We start from the raw sequence: 12,407 nt of genomic DNA on the forward strand, positions 1-12,407 counted from the left end.
AGCGCCAGCCAGGACCCTCGGCACCAGAACAGGGGTGGCGTCCTTGGGTGGCAGTTGTGTAGCTTGGGTGAGGGCTGTATCTGACCGCCCAGGAGCACAAGGGCGGCCAGCTTTCCTTTTGCCCTTAGGCTGGGAGCTCCTTGGTCTCCCAGATGGGGGCCAAGCTGACCCGAGGGCTCGCTGCATCGAGCGAGGGCCTCCCAAGGCCAGCTGGGTGCCCGAAAAGTCCTCCGCTTGTTGTGACTCCCTTTCCTCGTTGCACTTTGCAAGGTAGGCAAAGTACTCAAAGAGAGTCATCATGCGTGGGCATGTTACGTGTAGGAGGGGGGAGGAAAGTAGACCCAAGGCGCGGACAATTAGGATGGTGCACAAAAGGTTTTATTGAAGACAGGGAGACTTGACTTGTGACGGGGAGGCTTGACGACGTGACTTGTGAAGGGGAGACTGACGACGTGACTGGAGACTCACGAAATAGGGTTAGTGCTACCTTGTACAAAGACACGCACACACGACAAACGAAACGCATGTCACGAAACTTAATGGAACCAGGCCGAACATGAGAAAACAGGGGTTAAATACAAGGAGGAAAACAAGACACAGGTGGTGCAATCACTCAGGTGAGACACATGAAGTAATCACAGGAGGGAGGACAGGGAGACAGGACATGACTACAAAATAAAACAGGAAGCACGAGACAGGGATCGTGATATCCACTCACGAACGGGGACTTGGGGAGGAGTGAACACCTCTTGTTCGTAAATTCGCAAGATTTTTGGTTTAAGTTCGGTTAGTAAATGTTCGTGATTATTCTGTGGGGATTATTCTGAGTTGTTTGGGAGTGCATTTTACAGGGAGTAAACCGTAAAGATGCCTCACAATATCAAGATAATGTCGCTGAATGTGAGTGATCTTAAAGCACTGATTAAAAGAGAAAGGGTGATGACAAAGTTGAAAAAGGAAAAGCACAAATTGTACTCCTTCAAGAGACTAATTTATCCAGATCAGAACATGAAAAATTAAAAAGGTCGGGCTACAGGAATTAATACTTCGGTACATATAAGGAGGGACGCAGGACAGGAGCTGTAACATTAATATCAAATACAGCACAATTTGATTATAAAAAAGAATTCAAAGACAAAGAAGGAAGTACATAATAGTAAAAGAAAGAATAGAAAATGAACCAATATATGTGCCCCCAGTGAGCAACAAATACTTTCTCCAAGACCCTTTTTGATGTTTAGCAGTAGAAATTGAAGGACTCCTAATTTGTGGTGATGATTTAATTGTGGTTGTTAAACACAGTATGGATACATACTATCACAAAAGAACTAAAATACAGTTAGCAAGATTTATAAATTTATCACGAGAAGAAATGGGGTTGACTGACATATGGCAAAGCCTACATCCTGTAGAAAAAGACTTCACACAGTACTTTGCTGCTCATAAAGTCCATTCAAGAATAGATTATTTCTTAATGAATAGAAGTGACAAGCACAGAGTGAAGGAATGTAGAATAGGAGGGGAAAACGTGTCGGACCACAATCCACTTTATTTAGAAATATGTCTAAGTAACAGGAAACAAAATACTGCTTCGAGACTGAATGTGGGAATATTAAACAATGAACAACAAAAAAGAAGGTAAAAGCAGAGATGAAAAGATATATAGAAGAAAATAGCAACGGAGTAGTGGACCAGGCAGTTATATTGGATGCCATGAAGGAAGTCATCAGGGGAAAATTGATGGCTGAAACTGCATACCCAAATAAAGTTAGATTAGAGTCATGTAGAACAAATAACAAATAAATACTGTGGGAATTTGCAAAAATTGCGTGAACGTGCAAAAATGGTTTGATGAACAAGAAAAAAGTTATTCCTCCAACACTCTGTACTGCCTCAGGTACTTTATTGATCCCAGAGGGAAATTCAGTACCTATCTATCTATCTATCTATCTATCTATCTATCTATCTATCTATCTATCTATCTATCTATCTATCTATCTATCTAGCTTCTCACTACAACCTTACTGTAAGAGTCATATCCAATGACTTCCTATGATAAATAGGCATATTACATCACAGAAAGTGCCTGGAATAATTAGGGCCTGAGCCCGAAGGAACTTCTTATGACCTAATTCCAACAGAAAGTCCACAATATGGACATGAAATGATGATTTTGTCCCAATTTTAGACCCCAAACAAATATTATCTCCTCTTATGCATGAATGGCATTGCTTTCAAACTTTACACTGTGCTGAACTAAAGTTATTAAAAACTTTGTACTGACTCAAACAGTTTGGATTTTATAAGCCCTCAAAGTCAAGTCAACACTTTCCACCTTACAATGTAAACCATTGGGGAAACTGTCTCCTCAGAAATGCATACTCTCAAACGACACTTTTCACGTCTAAACTATAACTTGCACCACTTCACAAATCATATCACTGGATCCCTGACAAATTTTCCTACAAAAATCTGACATTAAATACAACTTTTGGCAAAACTCATGGGATTTTTTAAAACTTTATTCACAATAAGAACACTCAAAACTCATCATGTCCTCCCCTCCACTCAGACACAGGTAGCAGAGAGGGTGGGGGAGGGGTTCTTCAAGGCACAGCTCTCAGCTCTGCACCGACACTTTGCGTCAGACTGAGGCTTTTATCTTCTGAACTACAAGCCTCACCACTTTCCAAACTACATTCTGGATTTCTACTCGACTCGGCAGCGAGGAGGCGAAGGCCCTAAACAATGCTGCTTGCACTGTTAAATAATCACATGGCTCAAACTTACAAAACGTTGATGAGTAAAACAAGTTCCAAGGTTATTTTTATTGCCAGTTGAGACTGATTTGCAGACTTCATCATGTCTTCTGACATCACGTGTTTTTAGCCGTCGGAGAGGTTTTGTGGCATCACACAAATCATGCCCCCTGAAACACATGGTACAGCACAAGATAGATGGACAAGTGATGTAGTACCAGGGCACAGCCCATCCTGATACAACTCAGGCCCCTTGTCACCACTCGGCCCTTCATCTAAAAAATTGCAGGATACCTTGAAAATAATTGATTATCAGTGACAACCCCTTTGCGCGTGGCACAGTGGTTCAGTGCTTAGCACTGTTGCCTCACAGCAAGAAGGTTCCGGGTTCGAGCCTCGGGGTCTTTCTATATTCTTCCTGTGCCTGTGTGGGTTCTCTCCGAGTTCTCCGGCTTCCTCCCACAGTCCAAAGACATGCAAATGGTAACTAAGTTAATTGAATACTCTAAATTGACCGTAGGCATGGCTGTGAGTGTGAATGGTTGTCTGTCTATATGTGTTGCCCTGTGATGAACCCATCCAGGGTGAACCCCGCCTCACACCCGAAAGCTGCTGGGATAGGCTCCCTACCCCCCACAACCCACAACGGGATAAGAAAATGGATGGATGGATGGTTTGCGTTTGCATTCCGTGGATCACAACACCATACACAACAGTAACATCCAGTACATAGTCACATTTACATAGTTACATACTGCTTTATTTCTGTTTTTCTTTAATTGTTTTTATTCAGTTACAAGTATTGCGTGGCAGTAATACCACATTGTGTATGCCTGCATGTACTACTGCAACTAGTTCTGTAAGTGATGTGTGATTTATTGACTGTTGACATGAGATTACCCTTGGATGTCTACTAAAGAAAATAAAGCACGGTGGGTGTTGTACTAAAAACCTACAATCCTACAACAACCCCCATGCTTTATTTTTGCTTTTTAAACAGCTATGTCAGCATTTAAAGAAAAGAAATATCATATGAAGAGCCTCAAAGAGGTTTTAGTGATTTCACATTATTGCTTTAATTATGTGGCTCCAATTTAGATTTTTTAAAATCTATTTCTACAGCAAATGTGACCTCATTTTATGAACCATCTTACTCACTGCAGAAATTTCTTCTTTTATACTTAATAAAGTTAATGAAAATGGACTAACCAGAAGTATACTCAACAATCAGTCAGTTGAGGGATACTAGCAAGTGTTTACTGGAGGTGTTTTGGTCTAATAGTGTCAATAATGCTTTAATTTAAGTCTTTATCATCAGTTCCCTAATAAACCCTGCTTGAATGGTAATTTCAACTCTGTTAAATTTGCAGTGCATATATTGCACATTACTTGCACATGGAATTACTTTTATCTTAGTATATTATGTTATTTCATCTCTTTGTGTTCACACTTTTTCTTAATTATCTGAGCTTCAAACAGCTGAAATACTCATATTTTAAACGCAACATTTTTCTGCAACCTCTGACCGAAGATGTCATAAACTTAAGAACATTCCTACAGGATAAATGTAGTGCTTGCTTTTTGTGCCCTGTCTGTCAATAGTCCCATAATCAGAATCTTTTCCTTTCTTGTGTTTTTATGAGACACTCAGAGAGTACTCAGCATAAGTTAAAGATAATCCTCACAGCTGTATACCCTGTAGACAGGCAGACGGACAGTGCAACCTAGTGGTAAAGCTTAAGAGACACAGACACACACACGCACGCACACGCACGTGCACAGACACACACACACACACATGCACGCACAGCAGATTACGAACAAGAATAAGAACATCTGCCCTATTGTGCTCTTCATTTGTATGTGCGTTTGCTTGCTCCACCCTTCACTGAGGCAATGCACGTAGGCACGAGCCTCCCCTTCACATCGTGTGGAGGAACCATTATGAACTCGGACAGTGAAACCCCTGTGTCTGCAGCCTTGAGGGGGTGGGGTGGAGGAAGTGGTTTGGCAGGTGTATCACTCCCCGAATTAGGCCTGGACAATCAAAACAACTAACCCTCCACCACATGTAAGTTCACACTCTTAATATTCAGAGATGTTCCTCACGAACAAACATTTTCTCTATATCCTCTTGTCTTCCTGTTGTGTGTAGATAGCAAATAGTGCACGGCGACTGAAGTCTTCGGGTAGTGACACTTCAGCAGCAGCAGCCTTGTGATTGCAGCTGAGCAGTGACAGTGCTGAGTTGCGATGTCCTGAGCTTTACATAGTGCAAACTTCCATTTAGAAACTCAGCATGTCGGTAGTACTTGCAGGCCTCTGAGATGGTAGAGTACAGCAAAGCTACCATAACCTCAACAGTATTTTTGTAAACCTGAGTAGTACAACTATTTTTGAGCAATAGTGGCCATATTATAGTAAAGGATGTATCAGTATATTAGATGTAATCGGCAGTGTTTTTCAAACTGTACTATGGTGCTACCTCTAGTGGTATACGGAAAAATTTTTGAATTTCTTTTTGAAAATGAAACAAGTCAAGGATGCATGAATAACCAGTGTACATGGAGTTGGGCAAAATGGAGGAAAACCAACTTGACTAATGCTCATATTAATAAAGCTAAACAAGTGCCCTAAATGGACTGTTTAAGTCCAGTCCAGCTGAGGACAACTGTGGCACTGGCAGTGGCAAACATGGACAAAAATTGACATTCAACTACATACATGACCAGTATAGGGGGGAGGTACCATTGTTGTGGAAATTACACGGATGCAGATGTGTAGAGACACAATCTGCTCCAGGACAAAACAACAGCTCTGCTGGAGAGTGAAGGAGGGTGGAATTTAGTGGAGGCCACCCCCCTGTGAGGCATGGGCTGGCTTACAAAGTGCATGGAAACACTAAAATTACGAGTTAGGGACTAGACGTGAGCTGACAGTAATATAAACTTCCATACATACCGTTTAGAATAGATGCAGCCTTCCAAACAGCAGGAGGGTGAGAGCTGTAGAGACTGTGGCTCAGTTACGAAAGGCAGCAGACCAAAAAACAAAAGTGGAAATGGTCAAGAAGAATAAAAAGCCTGGCTCAAACAGAGCAAAACGAATAATATCATTCCATATCTGCAGGGAAGAGATGAGTCAACCACAGTGCAAACAGAGAGTTGAGTTTGGCACACATGTGACACTTCCTGTCGTCAGTACGTGCTATGTCTATGCTGACAGTTCTAATTGTAGACTCAAAAATTTAAATTGGATACATCGTTGCTAAGATTCACAACACGCTGTTTTGGCACAGAATTGTTCCTTTGTAGATTTTTAAACTTTTTTTTAGATTATCTCTGGAAAGTTTTGTCCAGGTGATGAAGCATCTTTTTAAAGCACAATTTTACGTAACAGCACCACCTAGTGGTTGAGTGGCATCAAAGGTTGCGCCAAAGCTCAGTGAGGCTACAAAGACAACTGAGCTGAATGTTAAATCGTCTATTTGTTGCCAATAAATACAACATTTTCTGTTTAGTGGACTGTATCACAACACACGTTTTGTGTAAAACTTTGGCTTTTTTTAACAGTATCACAATCGTTTTGATAATTTTTTAGCATGTGTTTCTATCAAGCATAGTGACAAAGTTTGAAGCAAATTGGACATAAAGCCTTGAAGGAGGTTAAAAAAATTATTTTGATCTTCTGGGAACATTTTGCCTGATGCAAGAACATTTTTGGATTTTCATTTATAATTTCTTGTACTACTTGTGGCTATATTTATCAAAACATTTAAATCTTTAGGAAATGCTCACAAATCTTCACAAAAATGCAAAATCCCATCTTCTGTAAATGAAACACATTCCTGTGCATTGCAAGTAGGCAAAGTCAACACCCTCTAAATACTATATACAGTTGAGTGAAAACATTTTTTGGAGTTTTTCTAGTACTCATCTGCTTTTTGCCAGGTACATTAGTAATGTTTGCATCTGTAGTGCTTTTTCCACTTCAGTCCTTTTTTTCATCAGAGTCCTGCAAAGTCAACACCCTCTTTGACTATACATATTTATGTACGGTAGGTATATATAGTATTTTAAGGATGCTGACTTTGCTAATTTACAATCCACAAGAATATGTGTTCATTTACAGTATAAGGTTAGCTATACAGCCATGAAAATGACAAGGAACTCAAAGTAGAACTTTACAAGTGCTAAGATTGAGGACCTGGTCTCAGAAATAGATCAAAAACATAATATGGTAGTTCAACTGGTGGAAATACAGGTCCTGAGAAATGCAAAGAGTCACAAAATGACCGATTATGGAATGCTGTCTCAGCTGTGTGCCTGTCACAACATATCGTCTCTCTCGCTCTCGCAAATGCACGCGCACCCACACACACTCACACAAACACACTCACACAAACACACACACACACACACACACACAAACACGCACACACACACACACACACACACACACACACACACACACACACACACACACACACATACAAAATCAAGATTTAAATCACATTGCCCCTCTATTGTGTACAGATTATGTTTGGTATCCAGAGAGAATCTCCATAACCAATCTATGTGGAATTTAAGAGCGCAGGGTTGGTTTATGGAAGTTGAATCAAAGGTCCACATTACTCATACATTTCGAGTCTACCTCAAAGAATATTGGTGAATGACACACATTCTGATAAATCACTTGCACCAGTGATTTAAGAATGAATCTATGTTAGTCCTTGCATGATGCTAATGAATAAAAAGACTAAGGTGGAAGTGGCTCCAAGGATGCAAACATTACTAACGTATATGACAAAAAGCAGAAAAACTACAAAAGCTGTTTTCACTCATCTTCTGTTTAGAGGATGTGGACCACAGAAGACAATATTATTTTGAGCCTCTGTATACAAGGAATACTTAAAATTGGATCTCAGTATTTTCAAGATAATTTACAACAAAAGAATAATACAACAAATGAAGGTGGTAGGGAGGGTTGGTGAATATTTGCATGGTTTTTAGAGCATTTTGTGAACTGTATGGTTTAATGTCCTCATAAAACAGAAAATATAAATTTTAGTTTGCTGCATTTAGATATTTTTTTGTCGGTTTGTATAAGCTTATACGTCTTCCTGCTTCTCTCATTGAAGACTGAATTGGGATAGATATGCACATTATGAGCACAAGCTCAGGTCCAGATCAAATGAAGATTTGTTGGAGATACCAGATACCATTTAATTCAGGAGATTACATAAGAATAAATTTTTGTTCTAATGCAGATATTTAAGTATGAGTCAAAGTATACATTTATTGTAGTGCTTTAGTGTGGCCAGTGTGTTTTATATTTGATCATAGCTTCTAAATGCTGATATCAGGGAGTTTATGAAGTTTCATGAAGATCCATCACTCCCATTGGTGAATATTATTAGCTCAAATGTAGCTCTCCAGGAAATGAGGTCGAGTCCACAAAAACACAGGTGGTAGCTGCATGAACGATTCTGAGATGGCCCTGAGTGGGTTTTTGTTGAAGAGTCATTAGAAGCCACACCTCCAAAATGGATTGTTATTGTCGAGTACACAGAGGTGTAATGAATAACATGAATCATTGCAGAGTTCTGTTTTGGTGGGGCATAGACCTAATACTCACTGGATAGCTGTAACACAATAACCAGGATGGGCCCATAATTAATGTTATCAATTACACCTGTGAGCACCCTGCTCTGACCGGTGGGAGAGGGTGCCTACAGGGGTCTTGCAGTTTTGCTGCCTGATTCAGTAGGGCCTTCACACTTCTTGGTGCATGGGCACCAATCATTTGGATCAATATTATTCACACATTTTACTCATCATATTATTATTAGCAGTTATGTACTCCTACAGCCATTGAAACAACTAATAATAATATAATATCCACTGGAGATGCATCTTATAAAAGTTTCACATAAGCACAGATAATTCTCTCAGAAAGGGTTTTTAACATTCAGAATGTTACACATGTAAATATAAATGTAAATTCTCAATGTCAGGAGGGTCATTCTTATTTAACAGCAGACTCAGCAGAAAACTCAAAATGAAGAAAGTAAAAGCGAGGAAGATGTTTTTCTGATTGTTTTATGTCCCAGATTTTAAGGGGGTGGTGTTCAATAAAACTTCGCTTTCAGCTACTCTTGTTAAGGCCACACCCACTTCCTGTTTACTATTCAGACGCAGATCATTTTCAAATTGAACCGAAACAGATAATGATGCTTTGTCATCCCCTAATATTTAGTTGTTGTTGCTATTGAAGTAACACTCTTAAGTACAAAATGATTCATCCGTGTTAGCAGTAGTATTTGTTGGGAGCTGTATAAAGAGTGACATTGTTTTCTCCCATCAAAGTGGCCTCTTCTGTTCTGAGTGGAGGTGTATCTAACTTCTGTCAGGTCTCTGTCACAGTCATTTTTACCACTTGGTTCAACAGAACTGCTCGACACTAATTAGATCTATGTGTTTTTGCCTTGACCCACATACAGTATGATAGTTTTAACCTGAAGTGTAGATATGGATAAATGTAGACAATCCTGTGAACCCCTCTGGCAGTTTTGCTCCTGTCACATTTTTGTTACATAAGCATATAAACTCACACACCTCCTTGAAGAAATTACATGAGACATTTTACAAAAGAAAATGCATGGAATGAAGTGAAATATGAACGATAATGATGAAATCTTAACCTCTAATGTTTGGTGATGTGAGAGTGTATGCACACATGGAGGTTGAGAATATTAGAACAAATTGAAACATACTTTGTGTTTTAAGAACTTCTCAGCTCCTGACTTTGATTTATGGTGGGATGTTGCCTTTCAAACCTATCGGGGGTTGAGTGTTCACAGGATTTCATTTTGTGTGTGTTTGTGTGTGTGTGTGTGTGTGTGTGAGAGAGAGGGAGAGAGACAGAGAGAGAGAGAGTGAGAGTGTGTGTGTGTGTGTGTGTGTGTGTGTGAGAGAGAGAGAGCATGTTAAAACAAATGATCAGGATCAGTGTTGCTATTTGCCAAGTTCCCCTCTCACATGAATCAATTCATGATCATACACCTTGAATAACACACACACACACACACACACACACACACACACACACACATGATGCACCTTGACATGAATAACAGCATCATGATGATCAATAAGTGATTGTTGTCCTTGAGCAGTTTTCAGTTCTTCTATTTGCCTGTGGGTAGGTGAGAAACTGGCCAATGACAAATGAGGGTAAATCACAGTAAGATTATGTGATGGGTGTGTGTGTGTGTGTGTGTGTGTGTGTGTGTGTGTGTGTGTGTGTGTGTGTGTGTGTGTGTGGAGAGGGGGGTATACAGAAAGTGAGAGTTGGCATATAGGATAAAAGGGCGTGGCTACCAAAAGTAATGAGCTCTAATGATCTTGCACTTTAATTGGCTACTGAGACTTTGACAGACATGCTCATCCCTCCCTCCTTCCAGTTGCCTACTCAAACTGTATGTATGTATGTGTGTTTGTGTGAGGAAGCTGGCAGTCTGAAGCGAGGCACAGAGGCTGGCTCAAACTCCAAACGAATGAGCTTGCAGCCCTTACACACACACACACACACACACACACACACATATACACACACACACACACACACACAGACTCTCTCTCTCTCTCCTTCTCTCTCTCTCTCTCTCTCTCTCTCTCTCTCTCTCTCTCCCCCTGCCAGCTCACTTCAACTCTGGGACACAGAGGAAGAAAGAGGGGAGAGATAGGCTGAAAGGGAGAGTGAGGGCGAGGGAGTAAGAGAGGAGGGAGAGAGGGAGGCAGAGGGAGAACACCATGGCTTCAGATCCGAGGCTGGCTGCGATGTTGCTATGGACTATATCACAACAGGCTCTGGGCACCACGGGAACTAACAGCAATGAAGGTAAAAATATGCATGTGTGTGTTTGTGTTTGTTGGGGGTGGGGGTGAATGACAAATGGGGGATATTGCTTGATTTTTATGGGATTAACTTCATCCACGTGGTTGTCTCGGAGACAAACACAATGACGAGAGCCACTCACACTAAGACATGTGCAGAGTAAACTTTGAGGTTGTGCACTACACAAAAGTGTGTGTGTGTGTGTGTGTGTGTGTGTGTGTGTGTGTGTGTGTGTGTGTGTGTGTGTGTGTGTGTGTGTGTAAACTTGCATTGACATTGCTCTTATCAGCCCAGGTTACATATCAGCCTCAGTAGTAGTGCATTTGGGTTAAGCACACTGTCTGTGTGTAAAACAACCATCGCGTTTTAATATGTTGCTCTATTAGGAAGTTGAAGTTTTCTCTGTTTTTGCTACAGGTAGAAAAGGCAAAATAAAATGAAGACATTTTTCTTATCTTATTGAACAGTAGTGAACAATCCACAGCTCTGTCATTCCTGAATTACTAAAAAAAAAGTCAGTGAATATTGTGGCAACTGCAATACTCTAACAATAAAATAAAACTGAATTAAGTACACCAAAATAAACACTGTCAAAATAGAAATCAATAAATAGAGGACTTGATATCTATGAAGCATTCGGCAAACTAACCATACTGTTTCTGCAAAGCAGATGTGATGTCCTGGATGAAAAGAGCAAGAGAGCGTATGGTGGCCTGGTGCCTGCAGTGAGTGTATAGGGAGAGGATGGTGAACTGGTACCACTGATGTTCACATTCAGGTGATGCCCTCTGAAATGAAGAAGCATATTCATCATACAATGAACAACAAAAGTGATCACAACTGAACAATAATGGCGTGCAGCTTTCATCCAATCCAACTTTCTCGTGGACAGTGTTCGAATGGATGTGGAGTGGCGTGTTAGTTAGGTGGCTCAACAAAAAGCATCCAGGCCTCTGTGAACGTTTCAAGGAGAAACTATTGTGATTAAACATTGCACCCATCGTTTGATACATGCGCACATGTACCCAAATGACCCCCACTCACTATGTAAGGTTTACCTCCATCATCCTGTCCTTTCTCTTTCCACTGGAACAAATCTGTAAAAAAAGGTAACACACACACACACACACACACACACACACACACACACACACACACACACAAATTTAGCGGTGGAGAGGTGAGGGCAAGCCACTATGAGACATCAAGTGATATTCAAGTCACTTCAGGTTTGACATAAGACCAGGACTTTTTACTCTGAGTGATCAATATGTCATTGATCCAGCTAATACCCTCAACATGAATGAGTGATGATAAATGCAACAAAAATATTGTCTGTTTTCTAATCAGTAGAACCCTAATATTTGTCACTATATTATGTATACAGATGGATCATATCTAAATATCTTCCCCAAATTAGAAAAAAAAACATAATCCTGATTTTGAGTCATTGTGACAATTTATGATCCAATTAGTGACATATGAAAAGGCGAATGCTCATGATTTTTCTCACCAATATTTATTCATCTTCCAGTACTTATTCCTGACTGTCAGAGGTAGATTGAGATAAAGGTCCCATTGATCAAACAAAGTGAATATTATGTTTCAGTTCATGAATCTTTTTCTTTTCATCCTCAGTGCAAAACAGATCAACCAGAGTTGTGAAATAATGTTCCTCAAGATAACTCTGAGGTCTAAGTTCCAACTCTATTCATCAAAAACAACACAAGATCCTGAAGAACTTTAATT

General features: G+C 40.2%; 1 protein-coding gene across 2 annotated transcripts in view; it reads left to right on the plus strand.

Moving 5' to 3' along the window:
- The first annotated feature begins 10,293 nt into the window (after positions 1-10,293).
- The window catches only part of epha8 (eph receptor A8), a 135,998-nt gene continuing 133,884 nt past the window's right edge, over positions 10,294-12,407 (plus strand). For both annotated transcript variants that reach the window (XM_086198397.1, XM_086198398.1), the window contains exon 1: positions 10,294-10,661. In XM_086198397.1, coding sequence (XP_086054523.1) covers positions 10,574-10,661 — 88 coding nt within the window. In that variant the 5' untranslated portion in view covers positions 10,294-10,573. The remainder of the gene's footprint in view (positions 10,662-12,407) is intronic.

Source organism: Aulostomus chinensis, chromosome 3 (assembly GCF_037954235.1).
Source record: "Aulostomus chinensis isolate RoL2024-O1b breed Wild chromosome 3, RoL_Achi_v1.0, whole genome shotgun sequence".
NCBI classification, from domain to species: domain Eukaryota; kingdom Metazoa; phylum Chordata; class Actinopteri; order Syngnathiformes; family Aulostomidae; genus Aulostomus; species Aulostomus chinensis.